At 41.0% G+C, this 23,880-nt stretch overlaps 2 protein-coding genes across 5 annotated transcripts; one reads left to right on the forward strand and one right to left on the reverse strand.

Moving 5' to 3' along the window:
* LOC129186001 (solute carrier family 2, facilitated glucose transporter member 11-like) lies at nucleotides 1–19,779 on the reverse strand. 3 transcript variants are annotated; one of them, XM_054783758.1, is made up of 15 exons: nucleotides 19,640–19,758; nucleotides 15,269–15,444; nucleotides 7,465–9,591; nucleotides 7,248–7,386; nucleotides 6,877–6,975; nucleotides 6,385–6,545; nucleotides 5,770–5,894; nucleotides 5,352–5,481; nucleotides 5,128–5,276; nucleotides 4,469–4,656; nucleotides 3,494–3,604; nucleotides 1,850–1,951; nucleotides 1,697–1,772; nucleotides 1,470–1,597; nucleotides 1–422 (listed from the first exon to the last, which is right to left on the reverse strand). In XM_054783758.1, the coding sequence occupies exons 4-15, from the start codon at nucleotides 7,269–7,271 to the stop codon at nucleotides 210–212; spliced, it is 1,506 nt and encodes a 501-aa protein (XP_054639733.1). In that variant the 5' UTR covers nucleotides 7,272–7,386; nucleotides 7,465–9,591; nucleotides 15,269–15,444; nucleotides 19,640–19,758; the 3' UTR covers nucleotides 1–209. The 3 variants fall into 3 exon arrangements, with proteins under 3 accessions (XP_054639733.1, XP_054639735.1, XP_054639734.1); XM_054783760.1 differs by lacking the exon at nucleotides 15,269–15,444 and having other exon boundaries at nucleotides 19,640–19,779; XM_054783759.1 differs by lacking the exons at nucleotides 15,269–15,444; nucleotides 19,640–19,758 and adding an exon at nucleotides 19,348–19,485.
* tgfa (transforming growth factor, alpha) lies at nucleotides 11,802–23,144 on the forward strand. 2 transcript variants are annotated; one of them, XM_054783763.1, is made up of 8 exons: nucleotides 11,802–12,015; nucleotides 12,506–12,535; nucleotides 12,620–12,751; nucleotides 14,889–15,053; nucleotides 18,636–18,750; nucleotides 19,699–19,848; nucleotides 19,920–20,032; nucleotides 21,701–23,144. In XM_054783763.1, exons 1-8 carry the CDS (start codon nucleotides 11,976–11,978, stop codon nucleotides 21,706–21,708), a joined length of 753 nt encoding a protein of 250 aa, XP_054639738.1. In that variant the 5' UTR covers nucleotides 11,802–11,975; the 3' UTR covers nucleotides 21,709–23,144. The 2 variants fall into 2 exon arrangements, with proteins under 2 accessions (XP_054639738.1, XP_054639739.1); XM_054783764.1 differs by lacking the exon at nucleotides 12,506–12,535 and having other exon boundaries at nucleotides 21,701–23,142.
* The last annotated feature ends 736 nt before the right edge of the window (nucleotides 23,145–23,880 follow it).

The following is a 23,880-nucleotide window of genomic DNA, read 5'->3' on the forward strand; positions in this document are numbered from 1 at the left end:
CATTGAATACACGACATAAATAAACAAATATTTAAATCTTGTACATAAAGGAATCCTTTCCACATGCTTTGTATGACAGATGATTGAGTTCTCATTTACACACGCGCGCACGCACACACACACACACTTTGACATTAGCATACAATACATGATATAATATGGTGTTATTTGAATCAGTTACACCAAGTAGCGAAGAAGCTGAAAGGTGTCTACAGGGTCGTGGACGCACACACTTGGCCAGCCAGATACTGACTTTGACCGTCGCACTTTCTCTCCTGGTTCTTGAAGTTGAGCTTGTGGAATTCCGTGGTGATGGCCGATAAAGACTTGCCCTTGGTCTCCGGCAGAAACAGGCCGACGTAGAGCGCAGACAGCAAACACACGGCACCGAAAGGCACAAAACAATACTGGCGCATCTCACTCTGCCAAAGAAAACACAAAAGGGAAGAAGTCAGAGTCGAATAAGTGTGTACTTCAGCGTACATGCAGGAGCGCCATATGAGCGGGTGTTTGCTGCAGTTAACACTATGGCCGCGAGAGGGCGTCACAGTAGTGGAGAGCGACTGAAACCATTGCAAAATGACATTATTTTTATAACCACAATCAAACAATAAAATGAATCAAATACATTGCAGCTACAATAATACACAAAAACTTAAAATAAGGTAAATTAATAAAAAGACACTGAAATGATTGCAAAATCACAGTATTAAAAAATAATAATTACATTTAACCAATTTAATTAAATATAACTGAAAAAATTATGGACTAAATAAAAATACATCAAAAAAATTTTAAAAGTAAATGAATAATTAGAATCAATAAATGTTTACAATTAATTCAATTGTTCTAAAAAAATAAACAAAAAACAATTTGTGGACTGAATTAAAAGACACCAAAATTGTGCAAAAAAAAAAATCAAATACTGTAAACAAATACTGCAATTGGATTTTTAAAAAATTATTATTATTTTTTTATTTTTTTAATTAAACTTAACTGAGAGGAAAAACATTGAGTTAATTTAAGGAATTCATGGAAAGAGACAAAAACTACTGCCAAGAAGTGATTCATTCATCATTCATTAATTCAACACGCTGCGACTAGCTGGCAACCCGTCCAGGGTGTACCCTGCCTCTCGCCCAAAGTCAGCTGGGATAGGCTCCAGCATACCCCCGCGACCCTAGTGAGGGCATTAAGCGGCATTGAAAATAATGGATGGATAATTCAACGCATATCCTGCCATCAAAAAACTCAATTTATGAAGCAAAAAATAGCAAAATGAAAACAGGTGGAAATTATGCAAAATTAGATGATTTTAAAATAATTAATGAAAAATACTGATAAATAAAATGTAATAAATACATAAATGATATATGTATATATAATAAAGAACACATTAGAAATCCTTTAAAAACGATCCCACATTATAACATGATTACAGCAATGGCTGGGCAATGGCATGGACGAACCACTAGAAATGGAAAGACCATTCCAACAATGAAGAGGTTGATCCACATCATGGAGCCGGCGATCATGTAAGCCGCTGGCCGAGCGGTTTGATTGAACACCTCAGTGGGAAGAACTCCCGTCACACCGGCTGGAAGAAGCAACGTTTAGGTGGAATGTTTAGTCTATCCTGACTGGTGTGTGAGTCTTTATGAAATGTCCACAACATGCTGGATGCTCCTACACTGACCTGGACCCATGCCGAAGCTGAGGATGTAGGTGAAGATGCAGGCCATGCTCAGGTAAGGCATCCAGGATATGAGGTGCTGTCGTCATAGATCACAACGTGCACATTAACACAAGTCACAAACACACAGCAAGCACATACTGTACACCCACATACCTCAAAAGACAAAGCGATGGTGAAGACAATCGCCCACAGGGTCATGAGGACGAAGCCTCCCATCAACAGGAACTTTCGACCTTTGCGCTCGATCAGCAGGTTCTGAAAACATGCCAAGATATCTGCTTCTCGTGTATCTACAATAACAGCAACAGCTCTCAGCGTGACACAGTGCGCTTGCACTAGCACAATAATGAACATATTGTTAGCTCTCTGTTGTCTTGGCAAGGCACGATGTTAGATACAGCTCCTCTTTTGGGTGTTGAGGGTTCACAGTTCCCAGAGGCTTCATCAGTTCATGCTCAATGACCAGATAGGACAGCTCTAATCTGAGGGGATGGTGCAGGATTCAAAGTATTTATGGTCTAAGGTAGAGGTGTGCCCCAACCGTGCTTTTGTTGTGCAAAACGACGTCGTTAAGATAGAAAGGAGGGAGCCAACCACTGGCTGTTTGTCCACCACCTGAAATGTGATATTTGACTAATAACAATACTGCACATTAGAGATGCACCATATCTTTTTTAGCCAAACCGATACTGATAACTTTCTGCTTCTCAAGACCAATATAGTACCGATACCTGATTTTTTATATCTACTTTTAAAACATTTAATTTAAGTGTAGTTTGTGCACACCTGGAGGTAAAAAGGACTCGAACAAATTAGGATTTGACCAACTGTACCTGTTGATTTGTCCTAAACAAATATCATGACATCATTACTACCACATCACTACTATCAGGAGAACCAGAGTATAGAGCGGAGGGAGCCACCTGCTGTGGCCCAGCAAGGTGCACTGTATTCGGGCACATGCTCCAAGCAGCCGGTGTGATGCCACGGAGGTCTCTGGCAAACCTTTTGCGCTTTTCAAACACTGAGGTGCTGGCGTTTCAGGTGGCTGATAAGCTTTTTTGTGTGCTCGATGTTGTTTTTCCTCCATCATCACTGCGCATTTGGTACAACGTCCTCCCTCTAAAGTGAACGTTTGTTCACAAGTGAGCTAAGGGGAGGTTATGGCAGGCCGTTAACGTCACAGGCAGGAGAAAAAAGGAGCACTTGATTTGTTCACTCGCACAGTACGGTAATCTCGCCTCATTGGAGCTTTTTTTAAAATGATCAGTTATCGGAGGTATTTTCAATGTTATCGATAATTATCGTGCACCCCTACTACACGTAATGAATAATTGAACTCACTTAATTCAAATACTCATTTAGAATTACCCACAAATGAAAACATGCTTGAATTATTTTTTACTATATATGTATTTTTACATTCTAACAATAGAATAAAAGTAATATAACATAATAATCAATAATGATTTTATAGTATTGAACACATTAATGGTAATTTACAAGCTTAACAAAGTTACATTCAAGTACGCATCACATGTTTACACTTGCACTTATTCAAATATGATATTAATGCAAATAAACAATTTAATAACATCAAATATGAATGTATTTTATGAATTAAATGATATTATTTATTAGTAAGACAGTTGGAATGAATTAAAGTGAAGTGGAATGTGAAATTGAGCACATTTGACGAGGCTTTAGACAGAGCTTACCCTGTGTGTGCGTGTGCGTGTGCGTGTGTGTGTGCGTGTGTGTGCGTGCGTTATGTAAGAGCCCCTGGCAGCGACTTACACACAAGATGCAGGCTGTGAATTCACACGTGCCCGTGCCGACTGTGACATACTGGATTTGGTCATCAGATATTCCAGCCTCTTTAAAGACGTACGATGCGTAGAAGTAGATCTGCAAGACAACACAATGTCTTTCAAGCACACTCGTCTGACAGTGAAGGCAGGCTTGAGTGCAAAAAACAGTCACACAAAGCGACCGTGTGAGTGTGAAAGGCTGAACAAAGGTGGAGGTGAACACATAACTCAGTTAATGCGTTTTAAATCCACCAAGCACGTGCTTAAACTGCAGGGAACTTAGAACACACGTTCAGAAAGTCTTCAGAAACTCAGTAGTGGAGGCCCCAACGGTATTATATTCTCTGAGGGGAGTCTCACCGTGCCACACTTTAAAAAACAAACCCTACGTCATAATTACAACAATAATGGAGTCGATTTTTAATAGTGAAGCCATTGTTCATTCACTCCTCAGTCACACGCTGATGGTGGTAAACTACATCTGGAGCCGCAGCTGCCTCTTCGCGGCCTCTCCGACCTCCGCCTAACATTCACTGACATTCATACACCAGTGTGGGCAGTACCGCAGGCAAGTGTTTTGCCCAGGGACACAACGACAACGACAACGACAGGGACCGGGTGGAGGGAGGGAGGATCAAACCGCTAACCTTCCAGTTTCTGGACGTCCTGCTCTACCGCCTGAGTGAATTGATTAAATAAATACATAAAATAAGCACATTATCATCTGCGCAAAGGTGGAATCTCTGAAGCTAGTGTACCTAATAAAGTGTCCATCAAGAGTAGGGTTCCCTTGGGTCGGCTTCCAAGCTGCCAATCACATCGTTATGCGTGTTCACAAGCGTTCATTTTTAATGTGCACCCTCAGGAACCTTCTCAAATGTCCAATCAAGCTGCAACATCTGATCCTGTGCGCGTGGTGTCGGTGACACCGCTGCATGGCGAGCGCTCGCAAAGGTCATACCGAGTCATTGCCGCACAGCTGCATGGCGCTGCTGATGACCATGACGGAGATGAGCTGCCAGCGCACAGCACGGTCGCTGAAGAGCTCCCACGGACGGCTGGGCCTCATGCCCTTGGTTTCGGCTTGTTCTTGCAGGATCTCGGCCAGCTCGCTGCTCTGGACGTCGCAGCCACGCAGTCGGCGCAGAGCTGAGGACACAAGTGGATTGAGTCTTCGGAAAGTTGAACATTGGTTGGCGGTTGCTTAAAAGTTACTCGGGAAGGTTCAGTGATTCCCAGAAAGGCCAGCGTGAGGTCATTATGATTCATCACATTTTGAATCTAACTGGCTTGAATTACTTTAAATCAGGGCAATAATTAAAGCACAACAATCGCCACACTTCCAGTACAAGACTTGTCACAAACTCCACCTTCAGCAAGATAATAACGCTCACGTTCCATTGAGATATTCATTTAGCAAAATGTTTATTATTGTGCTTGTCAAATATTTTGTGTGGTTCACTTCTTCTTCACCTGTGTGACCGTGAATAGTTGCCTTTACAGTTAACCAAGGTTTCATGATGGCCACAGTTTGACCCTGAAAACGATTATTTCCATGGCCCGTGGCTTTTCAGTTTCAGTTTCAAAGACAACAAATGTTATTTTCACACCAGTACCCACCGTTGATGCAGGCCTCCTTGTCCCCCCTGTCTATGAGTAAGTATCTGGGGCTTTCTGGGAACCACGGCAGGGTCAGGAGCTGAATGAAGCCAGGGATGGCATTACTGGCAAGGAGATACTGCCAACACGACTCACTGCCCAGAACCTCCCTAGTTGTGAAAGATCCAGTGTTAAATTGTAGTTGCCGTGCTTTATTATTATTATTATTATGACATAATCCTCACCTGAGTCCCACCACTTGTCCCAGCACGACTCCAAAGGCTGTAAAAACAGCAGAGGACAAGGACACGGCCCCTCTCAGGTGCTTTGGTGCGCTCTCTCCAAAATACATAGGTTGCACGTTCATGCTAATCCCTGCAAGAAAGACACTATACATGAATATCATAGTTCTCTTACACATATCATAACAAAACATAATATATAACGTACAACACGCAAAACAAAAACACAACACAGCACAGCACAGAACAGCATAGCATAGCATAGCATAGCATAGCATAGCATAGCATAGCATAGCATAACATAACATAACATAATAAAACATAACATAGCATCACATATAACACATGACATGCATAACGTAACGTAGGGTAGCATAGCATTGCATGACACAAAATAAAATAAAATAAAATAAAATAATACCTGCATTTATTCCAATAAGGACACGTGACAGGATGATCATCTCAAAAGACCCAGCAGCTCGACTTGTCAAAGCCAAGAGGGCGCCGCTTAGAAGGAAAATATTGTTGAGCAACATGCATTTTTTCCTGGAACAGGAAGATAAACATTAAATTAATGGATTTTCTCATGTTTTCTAATGTTTAGCCCTCAATGACGATATGGAGCCCAAACAGTGGAAACTCCAAAGTCACATTTTATGATGCTGTTTGACTTTGAAGATGGCGGGCTGCAAATGGCCCCTGGGCCGGACTTTGGGTACCTCTGCTTTAGACGGTCAAGTCTTACCAGATTTGCTGACGTCTCAAGTGATGTCACACGTGATGATGGTTTCAAATACAAGTTGTTAGATTTTTTTTTAATCTTTTGAAGCACATTTTTCCAGCAAATGTCCAAATTAAAAGTGGATCGTTCAACTTTGGAGGTTCCACTGTGGAGACAAAAAGCACCAGTGCAGGCAGTTTGTTCATTCATTGTTCATTCGTCGTCTATTTCTATGTGCCGTGATCCATACAAGTTGAACATTGACTCTGCACTGAAATCATCTCCATCCTTCCTCGTGCTTTTGAATCTCGGTACCTCCCAAAGCGAATGGACATGGGTCCGGCGATGAGAGCCCCCGCGAAGCCGCCTAACGAGAAGATGGAGACGATAATGGTCCAGATCAGAGTCACCTGGTAGTCCTGCAGCTGGAGAGCCCAGCGGTCCACAACGGTCTCGTTGATGAAGGTCTGTATGAACTGCAAGAGGAGGACGCCCCCACAGCCACCAGTTAGTAGTTGACTGCTCATCAAGTATTTGCTGTGCCTCTGTGCCTGCATCCACACGCTTATAGAATAAAAGCAAGTTAAACGTGTTTTTGCAATAACATGAGGCCATTTGTAAGATTGCTGCGTACAAAAAAGGAAACCAAAATATTAGCAACACCTCTCAGTATGTACACCCCTGCAAAGCACAATAACAGACATTTTATCTTTGTAAAAACATCCCATTTTACTGCTTACTTACGGCTAGTGAGTGTTAAAAGTACACACAGCATAGCTTTATGTAGGTTTTTCAAGTGCAACTCACAGCAGTGGGTGCATTCATGATGGCTAGGTTATATCCATACTGAAGCGTCCCTCCAATGGCTGCAGAAGCAACCATCAGCACCAGCGTCAAAGAGCTGCTCTGTAAAGAAATACACACAATCACACGCTTATTTATGCAAGTTATTTATTGCCAAGTTCTTTCATATAAGCTGCATGACTGAAATATTCGCATAATAAATAATATTTTGAGCTTGTCCAAAGGTTCTTTTCCTGCTTAAATCCTTTCATAAGCAGGTGAGTATTGCTGGAATGGCATAACCTTCACACTTATCCTTTGTTCAATTAAAGCAACAGCATTTCAAGAATTCACTAAAGTTCTGCAATAAATTAGGTTCATTTGATTTGATTTACCTTTTGTGGCCCAGCCTGCAACATCTTCAAGTTAGCTCAGCCAGAGGGGTTCTGGCAAGTCCAGCTACAAACCCTCAGACTTGAGCCCATCAGGTACTGAGGCAGCTCTCTCCTGATTGGCTGCAGTGACGTCATCCTCCTGACGGCACAAGACAGCTCCATTAATAAATCACCACTAAACACACACAAAAAAAAAACAACAAGAAAACTGCACTACCTGGAGCTGAAGGGGTTGATCCTCACATCAAATACATAAAAATACAGTACATACTGTATGTTACTAATGATGGACATTGTCCCTTAAAGAATAAAATACACGTTACACAACTTTAGACATAATAGAAAGTACAGGATAAGTACAATAAGCCTTCAAAAATTACAATGTATAAAGAAAATAAAAACATATAAATAAAATATACTAAATATACACAAAATATATTTAAAAAAAAACATTTTTTGAAGGTTAAACAATTGGCCCTACCAGATAAAAAAGGTAGAGACTAGAGTTCTAAGATCTAAGAACAACCATGTGGATAATAATATTGTTTATACAGGTGCACTGGAAACTATTTGCATTGTAGATTAGATGTATTACATTTTATGTATTACATGTGTACATTTTCCAATCAATTAAAAAGAATAGGGTTGGTTTATTGAAAACTACTGCAAGCTTATGAATTTTACAAATAAATACAATGTACAAGAAGAATGCAACTACATATTAAGAATGGCTCATAGAAACAGTCCCTTAAGGAACGTACAAGTTAAAAATAGACAATTTTAGACAATATAGAAAGAACAACACGCCGACAGCAAGCCTGTAAAAAAATTTGACTTAAATGAAAAAAAAATATCTTATTTGATATGATATACTAAAACAAATAAATAATTAACGGGAATTATAACGTCATACCAATAAATCCGATAATAAAATAGCTCAGATAACCGTCATTTAAAAAGACGCTCCAATGAGGCGAGATTACCAGTACTCTGCGAGTGAGCAAATGAAGCGATCCTTTTTTCTCCTGCCTGTGGTGTTCACATCCTGTCGTAACTTCCCCTTAGCTCACTTCAGAGGAAGGACGTTGTGCCAAATGCTCCGCAAGGATGGGGGAAAAAAAAGCATGGCGCACACAAAAAACCATCAGCCACCTGAAAAGTGAAAAAGGTTTTCCGGTGGCGTCACATCGGCTGCTTGGAGCATGTGCCCGAATACAGTGCACCTTGCTGGGCCACCGCTCTACTGCTGATGTGGTAGTAGTATCCATCCATCTATTTTCTATGCCGCTTATCCTCACTAGGGTCGCGGGCATGCTGGAGCCTATCCCAGCTGACGTCGGGCGAGAGGTGGAGTACACCCTGGACCGGTCCAGGGTACATCGCAGGGCGCATAAAGACAAACAAACATTCACACTCACATTCATACCTACGGACAATTTTTAGAATCGCCAATTAACCTAACATGCGTGTTTTTGGAATGTGGGAGGAAACCGGAGTACCCGGAGAAAACCCACGCACACACAGGGAGAACATGCAAACTCCACACAGAGATGCCAACGGAGATTCAAACCCAGATATTCCCGATCTCCTGACTGTGTGGCCAACATGCTAACCACTTGGCCAACGTGCGGCCCGTGGTGGCAGCAATGTCATGATATTTGATTAGGACAAATCAACACGTACAGTTGCTCCAGTCCTTTGCACAAACTATCGTTAAATCTAGATATTATCGGTTGTTGGTGTCATATCGGTCTTAAGAAGCACAAGGTTATTGGTATCGGATTGAAAAAAAGCTATTGTGCATTTCTAATATAAATAATTTAATCCAATAAATTAATATGATACATGTATTTCTTCAATGTATGAGATAAAACAATAGAGGAATGGCACGTCCACGTTTGTGCTGGAAAAATGTGAGCATTTTTTGTTTTTGCAAACTAACGTCCGTGTGAATGGTTGACTTTGTCAGCCGTCACGTGTTTCAGACCCGCAGGATAACTAATCAGCAATGAGGATGTTTGAACCAAGACACATTTACTGCTACAATACTTCAACATACGCGTCAAACTTGATTTTAAATCAATATATGTGGAAAAAGTTCAATAAAGTTAATATACTACACGGGTTAATCCATCACAGCGTATCATAGCAATCTTCAGGGACCATGAAAACATGCCCCCTAGTGGCCGTAAGCAACACAGCATGACAGCGCAGCAGTTTGAGTGGATGACACTGATACGGTAATTTTCCTAGTTGGAGAAAAGTGTTACTGTGTCCCTTTATTGTCTCTGTTGAAAAGGATGGCTCATCAAAATTCAACCCTAGGGATCTTCTCATCTCTCACCTGGGTGGAGCAGAGAAGGACAAAAGGGAAAGAAGACAATGGCATGAAAAAAGAAGTTCAAGGGTCATCTATAAGGTGTCTATTGTCAATAGCACACATTGAATTCCATCTACAGTACAACGGTCATTCTGCACAAAGAATCCACCATTGGACTCAAAATCCTAAGGTCAAACCCAGAAAAAGTTTTAAGCTGCTATTTTGCATAAAATAATATTGTCTTTGTTGCTCATCAAACTCAATTTATGAACAAACTGTCTGGGATAAGTGAGCCATTACTTTTTGCCTGCGGTCATTGGGGTCTGCTGGAGCTGGCTTCAGGTGAGAGGCTGGACTAGTCGCCAGCCAATCACATAACACATATATACAAACAACCATTTACACATATGCACTTTACAGTCTCCAGTTAACCTAAAATGCATGTTTTGAGGATGTGGGAGGAAGCCGGAAAACTCGGAAAAAACCCACACGCGCATGCAGAGAACATGCAAACTCCATACAGAATTTCCCAAATGTAGATTCAAACCATCAATCTCCTTACTGTGAGGGCAACATGCTAACCACTAGTCCACCTTGATGTCCTCCCCACTTTGGGCCAGTCTAAACGTCAAATAACAACGATGCAGCAATGATGATCAGCCACCAGGGGGCGAATTTTCATGATACAGTATTCAGGGATTGTTGCACTATGCTGTCATGTATTAACCACAAAGTCACTTCTTTAACTGGCAAATTCTAGTTTTCTAGCAGACCGTTAAAGCCACCATTTCAGTCAGATTTATGAAAAAAGACAGAAATGTGTCCCAAGATAACGAATGGCATGCATGTATATATCCACCTTCACTGCTGACATTTGCATGACGTCATATCAATGGTGACTCTGCATTGGAATCAGCAGATGGCACTGCTATTCTTCCTCGCTGTCGTTCCATTACGGTTATTACGATTTGAGTGGTGATTAAATGAATGAACATGACTTTTTATGGGGTCGATTCTTGAGTCATTTCCTCAGTGTGTTTTACTGAAGGCTCTCGTCACTCAAGCCCCAGTTTGCTATTTAGACAGCTTAGTGGGCCCGGCTACATATGATGATATTTCTCATTGGCTAATGGACCCCAGCAACAGGTGGACAAACAGGATAAATAAGCTTTTCACATTAGCTAGCTAAAATGTACAGAAGAACTATTTAACTGCTCAGACCGGCGACTGCGACTTCAGTTGAAAACGTGGGCGCAACCATTGTTTTTATGGCAGATTCAGAGAAACAGCAGCACACTTCTGTCACATAGAGGATCTTCTCACTTTTTTTGTTGCGGATTCCAAAAAACAGCAGAAAATTCCTGTCAGAGGTTCTTTGACTAGCGTTTTTGCAGTAGAGCCTTAAAAAAAGCACAATGCTCCTGCCGTAGAGATGGTCTTTCACTCACATTTTTGTAGTGGATTCCAAATGTAGAGGATCTTTGACTTGTGTTTTTACAGTAGATCCTTCAAGACAGCAGAGCGCTCCTGTCAAATAGTGGAGCTTTGGCTAGGGTTTGTGCAGCCAGTCCTTTTTTAAAATTAATTAATTAACTTATTTATTGTTATTATTAGTGTTTTAGCAGATACCTAAAAACAGCAGAAAAGTCCTGTCATAGAAGTTTTGGACTAGGGTTTGTGCAGTAGATCTTTAAAAACAGCAGAGAGCTCCTGTCACATAGTTGATCTTTGACTTCCTTTTCGCAGTAAGTCCTTAAAAACAGCAGGGCACATCTGTCAAATACAGCATCTTTGACTTGTTTTTTCTTAAAGAAAAGAGAGAGCTCCTGTCATATAGAGGATCTTTTATTTGTGTTTTTGCAGTAGGTTCTTAAAAACCGCAGAGCCCTCCTGTCATACAGAAGACCTTTGACTTGCGCTTTTGCAGTAAGTCCTTAAAAACAGCAGAGTTCTCCTCATTGAAGGATCTTTGACGAGCATTAACATTGTGATTCTAATATAACTGTGATTGTAATATAACTTTTATAATGAATGATATGGCTGTGTTGGTTAGCATATAGCAGACATTAATACAGAGATTAATGAACTTTTACAGCTAGTTAAGGAGGGCAGGGCTCGTTAGCATAAACTCCGCCCAAACATAAAGGTGACATAAAGAAGTCCCAATGAGGTGCCACCCTCCTAATATCCTCGCCTCTGATTGGTCCGCCTCTGAGTGTATTTCCCTGGTTTCCTCAATTGAACACACTCATGTTTAAACGTCCTGCTGAACATGCTTACTATTATGACGCGTGTGCATTCAGCGGCTTTAAATGTTGATTTGCGGAAGCTTAAGTGCGCCTCCTAAGCACTCATTTCGCTCAAAGTGGCCGACAAGTTGATTCAGTTAAGACCAGAAAGTGGTCACCATGACTCGGATATTATGGGATGCGATTTTCCTTATCAGCGGTGAGTGTGCTATTTTCTGTCTTTTTTTTTTTTATTCAAGTAAATGTTTCATTTTAGAAATCCACAATGTTGCGTTGCATCTAAAAATAACGGGGGGGCATCCACCGTTTACCTTTAAAAGTGATGACGTTTTTGATGACCTTCATTATTAATTAAACATATCCCCAGTAAACTTTTTTCATTCATTTCTATTAGACATAACATTAGGTACACCTGCACATGACAACTTGAGATTCCGATACAAAATACACTTCCCGCATGTTACACATATATTAAAATAGTACCCCTCTGACAGTGCCAATCAAAACACAGCTTCATTATCCCGTGTCTTTCTTGTAAAGCATCATATCACATCAAAGACAAGCTCACATGATCATAAACTATTTGGGTTATTTGACATATGCGTCACCTGCTTTTCCGGGTTTGTCTGTGTAAGTGTGTGCTTGGGGGGGAATCAATACAGTAATACAGCCTTTTTATATTCCATCAGGTACTTTTAGTATGTCTGTGGTACTAAATGGTGAGTTTTCACTGAACTTTCTGCAGGGATTTGTTGTGATATCAGTAAGTATATTATTCACATCAGGCCTTTTCTTTCCTAAAGGTTCACTGTTTACAATAGGAGCAGGACAAAGCAACTCGACAAGTCTGGAAGGCAATATTGCTATCAGTGCTGACGCTGCCGCTGCTCTTAACGCCTCAGCAAGTGGTCGTGCAGCCGTCTCCACCATTACAAGTAAGTCTGGCAACAACATGGCGAACTAAAATAAAAGTGGAAGTCTCAGAGATACAATAATGTTTTGGAAGTGTTTTTAGCCTTGCTGGAATTTAGACAGTTTAAAAGTGCTTTTACTAAGCCCTACTGGGAACACACTGTTTTTGTGTGTCTGTAGCATTAATGCTAATGAGCTGTGTTTGTCCACGGGAAAAGTTAAGACAATTCCAAAAAATACATATGTGGTGAAAACAGCTGCCCAGAGGGGGCCCGATGTGATGTTTTTTTTTTTTTTTTTTCATGGGGCCCCGAATTCCTGGTGGCGTCCTTGGTCTCCACAACATTAAGGAGTGGGACAGGAGGACACAAATGTTAGCAACACTAGCATAGCTATGTGAGTTACAATGCTAACATTCCGCAACATGATCAAACTTCCAGGTTCTACATCTGTACCTGACTAACATATATTTTTAAGTATAGTTTCATTTTAAGTAACATGTCAAATCATTACGATTTTTAAAAATCAGATTAATCATGGTTTTCAAATTAATTATTCATGATTAATTACCATTTGAAACTGCCCTAAATATGAAAGAAAGATACAGGACAGGATTATATATATTTGTATGTATTAACAGCTCCAAATGAACTGAAAATTTAAATCAAGCTAAAAGATAACCGTTATTATAAGCAATGATGGGTTGCGTTCAAAGACACTACGTCATTTAAGTTGAATTCACATGTTTTGAGTGTGTTTTTTGGGATTTCCGAGCATACTTAAAGGGATAGTTCACATTTTTCACATGAAGTTGTATGACATCCCCGTCAGCAGTGTAGTCCAGTAACAGCGACTTACCCCCCAACTTGGTCTCCTAAGTCCAGTTCTGGTCAGATTTCCATGATGAAGAACGTAGTTCCACTTAGTTGCAGGGGACAATTAAGTAAAGAGTTTGGCTTCTCAAAACAATATGCGTTCAGAAGATTAATACATTTGCATCACAAAAATACCTTCTCAAAATAATCAGACCTCACAAAACGCTTGACGTTATATATTTGTCTCCCGCCGTATCCCTGCGCACTGTCTCCTGTGCATTCTTGTATGTTACAAAGACGCTCGCATCTACTTCTGCGACGGAGCGCCGCGGCCATCTTGTTCGCGTACGTGTTCCACAGCGGAAGAAGATGCGAGTGTCTTCGTCACATACACATGAACGCACAGGCGACAGGGCGCGGGGATACGGCGGGAGACAGATATAACGCCGAACGTTTTATAAGGTTTGAGTTTTTAGAGAAGGCATTTTTGTGATGCAAATGTTTTAATGTTTTAAACGCATATTGTTTTGAGAAGCCAAACTCTTCACTTCATTGTCCGCAGCAACGAAGCGGAACTACGTTCTTCATCACAGAAATCTGACCAGAACTGGACTTAGGAGACCAAGTGGGGGGTAAGTCGCTGTTATTGGACTACGATGCTGATGGGGATGTCATACAACTTCATGTCAAAAATCCAAATTATCCCTTTAAATGCAGCAAATTGTACTTTGGCAGTAAGAGTTACAAAGTGAGCGATAAGAATATCCACTTACTGTTTTTTTGCGTTTCTGTTGATTTAGACCACACATACACGTACAAGACCTGGTGGTGATGTGTCGGAGTGAATGCATCTCACCATCGTCTATAGTGACAATGAGGAAGGGACTAGAGATGTGTGTGTGACTTGGAGATACATAAATGGTGTTGGAATTGCACTGCTGTTCATGTGTTCGGGTCAGAATGAAGTTCTCAAGGAGCATCAGACGCTGTGTGACTCTGTGGGGACGCTACACTGTGCCTCCGTCTGTCGTCATAACCGAGCGGCAAGGCTTGTCATGATGCGTATTCTTTAATTGCGCTAAAAAAAAGTAACGTAAATAATGAAGTAAATTAGTTACCGCTGTTAACACGTTATATTTGACCGCCCTAATTCTAAGATGTGTAGCGAAGCCTGCTTTATTAAATGGTGCCATATATCATGTCCATGAAGACGGAGGTTTTTCCTGTTATGAGGGCATGAACTTAAAAAGAGAGCGTTTGAGCGCCTCTTCTCTCAAAAGTGGGGAGATGATAGATTTTTCTCATGTTTGGTCGCTCATTGGTTCTCATTTCCTTCTCTCAACAGGTTCAAACTTTTTATTAGGAACAAAGCGAAGCAGTGGTTCAGACGCCACTATCGCCATTCCTTCAAAGCCCACGTTGGCTGCACCGGCTTTGGCCAGCGGCTCATCAACGCCTGGTGGTGCGACTACGATCACCACGACAACTTCTAACACCCCGCCTGTTAAAAGTAGGTTACAGAACAGTCCCGCTCTCTCAGTTTACTTCATATTTGTGCTCCTCCATAGTCCTGCGAGGCCGCAGCGGCTCAGCCTACGCAGACAATGTGTCACAGGCTGATAATTAATTGATCCTCTTAGCCTTGCGGTGCATCAACAATGATGTGGCATTAATATGAGCTGCTTTTTCAACACAAAAGCCGTTGCAAAATGATCCGTACAGCACCTCAATTGCCCCAAAGGCTAGATGGATCCCGTCCCAGTATTCCTCTTCTTCCTCTGAAAATGTCATGGAAGAGGAGAGGGGTGGGGAGGCCGACGGCTCGCAGACAACAGAGGGCTTTCACGGAGCCTGACAGCAGCAGACAATGCATATAGGCTACGCTCCAAGCCCATTTAGCCCTGGAATGGAATGGAAGTGTGTGAGTGACTTGTCATGCTGCTATCATGCTAACCTGAATGTGACACTGTTGACATTGTGGTCTGAGTCAGCTATGTGGGAATTTGTCTGACTGTACAGCTAACTTATAAAAATGTCAACCTTTTGCCCTTGTCAGGGGCGTTCATGTAATCAGACTTTTTTTTTTTCCGTCCCATTGTTTGGGTGAAAACCGAAGCTCTCATTTGTGGCAAAGAGCCTCTCCTCGCCCCACATACAGTTTCTTATTGTTATCTTTGACTTATCTCCACTCTGCTTGTCCCGCCCAGGTAGTGCGGTTGATCTAAGCCAGCACAAATCCACACGCAACTGAGGACAAAAGGCTTCAGGGGGTGGCGTGGGTGTCAGCTTTAGGATTTAAGTACAATGCTTCAGGCTTAGGCTATTTTTACATTTACGATAGTCACCTGGGTCATTGACTGCTGTCTGTCAGAGGACAAACTGATGAGAAGTACTTACTCGTATCATTGATGGGTGCCTTCTAGGGATTTAAATATCTTTGTGGTGGATGATTCGATACGTATCTAGATATGCGGGTTAAGATACAATTCAGAAACGATATTTTTTAAAAACAGAATGAGTCGATACAGTGTACAAACGATATGATTCAACTGTTAGATTTGGTGATGTAGACAAGAGTCTTGTATATTAAAACAAAGAAGCCAATTCTATGAAAGTGGCATTTTTACAGTATTATCAAATGTGTAAAAGAGCACATCATATCCGCAAGCATGCTCTAAGGCAGGGGTCCCCAACCACCAGGACGCGGGAAACGTTCAGGCACAATGATACAAAAAAAAAACACACACTTGAAAAAAACTAAATCATTTGTAAACAATGACAGCAAATTTTATGTAAATGGTTATCAATTCTGGAATTATGGGCCATTATTTTATTAAAACATAATATACAGTTACAAATCTAACATTTTTTGCATGTTTAAGGTGTTGGATCAGTATCGCCGATACCAGACTGAATTGACACTTACTGCAAATTCACCATCCATCCATCCATTTTCTATGCTGCTTTACCTAATTAAGGTTGCAGGGGTATGCTGGAGCCTATCCCAGCTGACTTTGGGCGAGAGGCGGGGTGCACCCTGGACTGGTCACCAGCCAGTCACAGGGCACATGTAGACAAACAACCATTCACACTCACATTCATACCTATGGACAATTTAGGTATGGTCTTCCCGAACTCCTGACTGTGTGGCCAACATGCTAACCACTCAGCCGCTGTCGGCCCCAAATTCACCATGTGTCTGTAAATTAAAGAACTTTTTAAAGTATTTCACATCGCATATAGCAATAACACAAGACATTTAATTAATATAAAATAATAATGGCAGCACGGTGGCCGACTGCTTCGCATGCTGGCCACAAAGTCAGGAGATCGGGAAGACCTGGGTTCAAATCAATGCTTGGGCATCTGTGTGGAGTTTGCATGTTCTCCCCCGTGCATGCGTGGGTTTTCTCCAAAAACATGCTACTAGGTTAATTGGCGACTCTAAATTGTCCATAGGTATGAATGTGAGTGTGAATGGTTGTTTGTCTATATGTGCCCTGCCATTGGCTGGCGACCAGTCCAGGGTGTACCCCGCCTCTCGCCCAAAGTCAGCTGGGATAGGCTCCAGGATACCCGTGACCCTAATGAAGATAAGCGGCATAGAAAAAGAATGGATAAAATAATAACAATTAATAAATTTAAAAAAACATAATTAATTTAGGTTTATTTATTTATTTTAAACCCTTAAGTATATTGAGGTAGCGGGGTGATTTACAATATTGCCAAGCTAATATACAACAGAAAAAACAGGTCAAAATCATATAAAATACGCAAAACTAAAAAAGGATTTCATGATCAGTCATCATTTCAACAGATAATTCAGACAAAATATCTTCAATGACTAAAGTATCAATATTTTGATTTGAGAATCAATTTTAGAGCATGAAAATTGGTATCAGAAGTATCGATCCACGCATCACTGCCACTTTTTGGATGGTCCTGAACGCACCGTCTAACTTTCTCCCACCCTGCACAGATAGACTATACTGTATTTCTTCCCTTTTTCTTTCACCTCATATTTGGTCCCAAATGCTGATACTATGTGGGAATGCATAAAGGTAAGCTTTGATGACCTTATTGAGTGCTAATGTGCATATTTGTTCAGTGCACCACTCCGAAAAACAAAGTCCAGACTGGTACATGTGGATGGTGGCTCTGTATTCATTTAGTGCTTTTAATTTGATGTTCCTGTCATAGTTTTACACAATACATAATAAATAAGATAAATTAGAGCACTATAATGTACAAATGTTTTGCTGATGTGTTGAAAATCTTTCCCGGTGACTAGCTAGCACGCTGCTGATGTTATTTAGCGCCATTCTCATATTCAGTCATGCTAAGCTACGGAGCATGCGCGACAATCGTTTCGCCAGCACCCCAGACTCTCGCGTTGTTTTAGAGATGGAAAGTCAACCGGTTGCCGGTCTCTGCAATCGATTAATCTAAGGATTTATGGCTGATTCTTCCCGATCCAGGAGGCTGCTACCAATGCAGCCGCATTTGTCGCTTGTCAAACTGGATATCCAGTCGCATCGGTTTATGGCTCACAACCCTAGTGTATTCACACTTGTCATTTTTGGTCCGGTTAAGAGGAGTCTAGTCCGTTTGCTCTGCTCATACTGTTTGTTCGGTCATGTGGGGTCATGTGGCAGTCCAGGACCACAAGGACCTGACCAAACAGGGGGGACTGAGACTGCCTGAGAGACGGGTCTTGGCCCCTTTGCAAAGGTTCTCCTGTCCTGAGTGAGGCAAGTGTGAATGCAGACCGCACCAAAACAGCGGATATGACGTCACCAAATGTGAGCGTAACCAGGCGATAACACAAACTCTCAATGAAAAAAATCAAAGAATAAGAGTTAAATGTAAAATGTACATGTCATACACCCTGTCCAATTGAGATGCGGCTTAATATAAATACACCAAATAATGGTAGCATTATTTGGTGTGAACGCAAATCAGACTGCATTAAGGTGGCCACATAAAATCTTTTTTTTTTTTTTGAGAATACCAGACAACAGGTTTCAACGCACCATAAACCTCACTAGTAACACAGACTTTTTGGCACTTTGTTTTTTTGTCTCCTGTTAAGAGTTCGTGGCAGCGGCTGTCCGCTCTCATTTCGACGACTGCCCTGACTCTCATCGCCACTTCTGTTTCCACGGGACCTGCCGCTTCCTGATATTGGAGGAGACGCCAGCGTGCATGTAAGTAATTAACACGTGAGACTATTCGAGGTCAGGAGATATATTATAAATATAAAATATTTTTTAAAAATAATAAAAAGGTAGAAAATATTATAATAAAAGTAATTTGTGAGACGTGGAAAAGGGGTAGGATTAACCAAGCTCTGCTTCTTCCTTTTCAGACAGGGTGAATTGTGACAAGTAGTAATTATTCTTATATATTATTCTTATTATTAGCATTCCAGTGGTTTATTTTGTTTAAAAAAATGTTGACAATAACATATTTGAGCCTCGGTTTGTGGGACAATAAACATTTCAAAATGCACCAAATTGTTTTTTGACTCTGTTAAGCAAAAAAAAGTTGTTTGTCCAGTCATTGTCATTGTCATTGTACGTTTCTTAATTGTTAAAATCTCATCTGGTTCTCGTGGGCCCAACCTCGTTTGTCTGGTCTTGTGAGTTGGGTGTCTGGTGACACCCCTGATTCTTACTCCTAAAAATGCTTTGCGTCCTCATGTGCTATGCTATAGCCTGCTTCTACAAGATGCTTGATGTTTTGTCAAATAATTCAAATTAATTGTCCCTCAAACCAAACACCAATAAACAAACTGTACCTACCATGTTACATTCAGGGAGTGTCCAAGGTAATTGCCTGTCACAATTCAGTGGATGAATACATGTTGACTGAAGTAATGAAAGCCTGGGTTTTTGTCACCAGACAAAAGCCTCTTTCACACAGAGCTCCCACGAAATTGTTGCATCAGTGCCGTACCTGAAGATTGTGTATTTCACACAGAACCCAGCAAAGTGAGATTTATCGGGGTTAAATTCCCAAGTATTGCAGTGATTGTCCGACAAAGGATTGTTTTAGTCTATGTGAGCAAAAAATCACAAATCAGCCATAACGCACTTATAAGTGAGGAGGAAGTGAGTGATTCTGATCCATCCTTTCTTCCCTTCATGTTGCAGATGCCATCCTGGTTTCGTTGGGATGAGGTGCGAGCATGCAGACCTTCTGGCTGTTGTCGCCACCAACCACCATCAGCAGACCGTAGCCACAGTGCTGGTGTTGTGTGTGATCGGCTGTGTCCTCATCATTGTCTTGTGCACACTGTTAAAGTAAGCAACATGGAGAAAAGACATTTGTACCAATTAGACGTACTGACTGTTTTCTTTGCTCGGTGCTGCAGTTGCTGGTGGAGGCAGGAATGCCGCAAGAGGAGACGCCCTCATCGCTTCATCCCTCAAGAAAAATCTGTTTACATCCTGAAGCATGGAGCGCCATGTTACCCTTCTGAGAGCGGTACCTCCTTTCTGTTCTTGTTTTTAAGTGTGCATAGATGAGAGAGAACTGATGGATGCTACTAGCAATTAGGAAGGACTGGCCACATCATTAGGTCCACCTGCACAACCTCATGCAGTTGCACACTACTTCAAACCGCAATAATAACTCGGCGTTATCTATTAAAGGCAGAATTTTCACACATTCTTTTAATAAGTATTGCATTCATAGTTCAATAAACATTTGAATTTCCCCCATTGGGGATAATAATTCAGTTCATCTCTTCCAGTGTCAAACGTGTCACCCTCATAAAACTTCAAAAGTACACACAATATTTTAAGTAACATTAAACATTCCTAACTGTTATATGAGCGTAAAAATAATAAAACCTTACTTACTAGGGATGCTCCAATCAGGGTTTTATGCTGCCGATTCCGATACCGATCATCCATGAGCGAGATATACCGATACCGCTCACACAGATTAACTGCAATTTTTTTTGTTTTTATTTATGATGAGTGGTATTGGCCAGGGCGGCTGTTAGATGATTCAAAGGGCCCCTGACAAATAATAGGTAATTATTACAAAATAAACCTTTGAGCAGATATTTTTTGTTTGTCTTTTTGCCATTAATTTTGTGAACGATTTTTGTACTATTTGACGCAGACGTTAATGTAATTTGATGCATATTTTGGAGTAATACGAATACATGGAAAATAAACTGTTCAATCATTTATTTTTTAGTTCAAGATAACATTAACAGAAAACAATAATACAAATAAATATCTATATAAATAAACATTTAGTGCAACTTAAGTTAATTTTGTTTTTTTGGGGTCAAATTCTGAATCATATGACTTTAGAGCAGGGGTGGTTAACTGCGGCCCACCGACCACATCAGGCCCCCGAAGCATCTCAATCCAGCCCACCGGGCGTTTTCAAATTCCTTTTTTTTTTTTTTTTAAACCTTTACCATTGAAGCCGAAGCTGGCAACATGACTCTGAGTGCTATTGTGTTACACTTGAGTTGCACAGGAAATAGTGAATCTGTACAAAAAAGCGATCCAAACAACACAACACGTCAACACACACATTACGAACAACGCAACCTACCTACTGCACCATGTGGGCATACAAATAAATGTCTGCACAATACCCATGCCAAAATTACACCCATATATTCTCGCCACAAGGCATGCTGGGTAGCTTGTGGTACTCTCTCCAAACATTTTGCCGTGTTTGTCGCATTTTTGCTTGATTGCAAGATATGTTGAGGAAGTCGTCAGGAAAGTAAACAAGGAGGGATGTTAACAGTGTTGATATTCAATGTTTTATCGTTCATAGTTCATGTTGTTGTTGTCGTCGCTACCCAGCATGCCTTGAGGGCACTTGTAAATAACAGTTCATGTTTAGCGCTTAGTTGCTGTTTATCACTCACGTAGCAGTAGTAGTTGATTTATGTGATGCGTGCTGCTTGCTGTGGATGTGTTGTGTTTTCATTTCATTGCACCATGAGTAAGTATGTTGTACTGTTTGATGGCCACCTATACAGTATATAGACGGCCCCTAGGACACATTTTTCAACCCAGTGTGGCCCACCAGTCAAAAAGTTTGCCCACCCCTGCTTTAGAGGCATATAACCACTGATATTACAATCCTTATGAGACAGGATGTTTGTTTCCCGTTCAGTGGTGTGAAAAGACAACATTGTGGAGCGTCCTCCAGTCGGGCCCAAAAGAGTCCTAAGACCAAAGAGATATATAAGCGAAGAAGGAACGTCTTCAGTGGGACTGATGCAGGAATCAATGAAATAAGGTAGGACGTTCCTTCCACTTTCCACTGACTTTGTGCAAAGCGGCAACGTGGGAATCCCCTCTATCCTTGCGTGGAAATAAACACTAACTGTGAGGATACAAGTCATCTTCTACAAGGACATCCTTTGTGGATTTAAAAAAAAAAAAAAAAAAAAGAAGAGACTTCATGACTTACCCACCCCCCACCCCCCCAGTTCCTATTTATGTCTTTTATTAACTTTGCGCACTTTCCAGAGCACAGAAGATGCTGAAGTTTTAGTGTCTGTTTTTAAACACGATTCACCTGACAGAAGTGGGAATTGATGGGCTGAATGGAAGCAGACTCCTGGATATCTACCAGAGTTTTCTTTTCCAATGTCATGTATCCTGTAATGATGAGTAAAAATGTGATGTCAGTTTTAGTTTTGGAATGTTCGTCAGAGGTTTTATTAAATGGACGAGCTAGAGCAGGAAAAAAGGAACACACCACTCGTGTACATTGGGTGCTCATTCTCGGCTACGTTTATTTCGATGGCACTTTTCTGTAAGCTTACTCGATACTTCCTAAAAACTGCACTTTTGGTATGGACTTAAAATCACAGCTTTTATTTTTTGGTGCACTTATTTAATAGAATTCCATGAGTGGTGTGTTTTGGCATTGCCTCTATTTTGGATTTGATACTTTTTTTTTTTTTTTTTTAAGAGTGACGAAGAAATGCTCGTCCCAAACTGGCGAAAAGGATTTGAAAAATAACAATATTGAACTGACAGTTTAGATGTGGCAGCTTCTACCATTAAAAATGGATGATGGTATACCGACAACAAAGGAGAAGCGGAGGATGATACACTCCTTTCTGTTTACAGTGTCTCGATGTTTGCAGAGTGTTCCTCATGTGTCTCCTATTACAGCATTGATGTGTGAGAACACACACACACGCACACAATGTTGTGTATTTACATGTATTTCCAATACAAAAGAGGGTCCAACTGATACGTAAGCCTTTACTTGGACCAACTCTTTGTTACTATTTCTTTTCAAATGGAGAATTAAATTTGCAAAAGTCTGTGTGGCTGTTTTTTTGTGCTCCCTACAGGGGAAATTAACCATTGTAAATTAATCATTGTAATTTTCTTTTTAAAATTATTTTAACGGGACAGGAGAATCTCTCCGTCAATGTTCTGAACTCCTGTTTCGATGCTAGTGCACTATTGAGCAGGAATTGTGCCATCGTGTGAATTTATGTTACAGCAAACAAGTTGCAACTGAATCAGCAGCGCCTCTGCTTTTTGCAGCCGAGTAAGACAAAGCAGCAATCAATCTACAATTTGACAAAACTCTTAGGCATAGGTCACCAACGGGCGTACGACTTTTTGGCTGTGCGATTCCCCCAAATCGCACAAAATCTGAGGCTGATGGGACGTACGGGTGTCGCTTCATTCATACAGCCAATGCACGTGAGTTGTAAGACCAATGTGCGTCAGACTTGCTTTGTATGAAGTTTGCAAGAACAACGCGCGAGCTGTACATTGTGTGTACCAACGTGCTGGAAACATGATTGGTTCTGCACATACGCGAGACCTACGTCACTTCCTCCACTCGCAATTTCGTATGACAGAGCTTCTGCGACGTCCCGTGCCATGATACTGATTTATGTTTTCAAATTATGAACATAAATAGTCAATTACCATACGGAATATGTGTAACATATTGGGAGTTCTTTTCCGTAATGACGCTTATTAAGACTTTGCCAGCATGTAGATTGTCTTTATTCACCAACCGTGACCTCGTGCAGCAGGTGCGCAGATGCACCACAGGCGTATACGTCACATCTGGTCACGTAAATAACAATATGCATTGCAAGAGGAATCAAATATATATTACAATAGAGACATAGCAAAAGACAAATATACATTGATAAATACAAATACAGATACAATAAATCATATAAAACCGAATTTTACCCGAATTTTTGTGTGATTGATGCACTCTCTCCGTACGGGCAACACTTGACCGACTTAACCGACACGCACGGAGCACATAAGAAATATGAACATGTGTTTGCTGCACTAATTACG

This window comes from Dunckerocampus dactyliophorus, chromosome 8 (genome assembly GCF_027744805.1).
Source record: "Dunckerocampus dactyliophorus isolate RoL2022-P2 chromosome 8, RoL_Ddac_1.1, whole genome shotgun sequence".
NCBI classification, from domain to species: Eukaryota; Metazoa; Chordata; class Actinopteri; order Syngnathiformes; family Syngnathidae; genus Dunckerocampus; species Dunckerocampus dactyliophorus.

Excerpts from the sequence above, each read along its gene's own strand:
- LOC129186001 (XM_054783760.1), bottom strand. The coding sequence starts at position 7,271 with ATGTTGCAGGCTGGGCCACAAAAG. Across the intron at positions 6,976-7,247 it reads TGCAGGCTGGGCCACAAAAG|AGCAGCTCTTTGACGCTGGT; the intron begins GTAAATCAAATC and ends ATTTCTTTACAG. Across the intron at positions 4,657-5,127 it reads CAAGGAGGCCTGCATCAACG|CTCTGCGCCGACTGCGTGGC; the intron begins GTGGGTACTGGT and ends TTGTGTCCTCAG.
- tgfa (XM_054783763.1), top strand. The coding sequence starts at position 11,976 with ATGACTCGGATATTATGGGATGCGATTTTCCTTATCAGCG. Across the intron at positions 12,016-12,505 it reads TGCGATTTTCCTTATCAGCG|GTACTTTTAGTATGTCTGTG; the intron begins GTGAGTGTGCTA and ends ATATTCCATCAG. Across the intron at positions 19,849-19,919 it reads GTCTTGTGCACACTGTTAAA|TTGCTGGTGGAGGCAGGAAT; the intron begins GTAAGCAACATG and ends TCGGTGCTGCAG.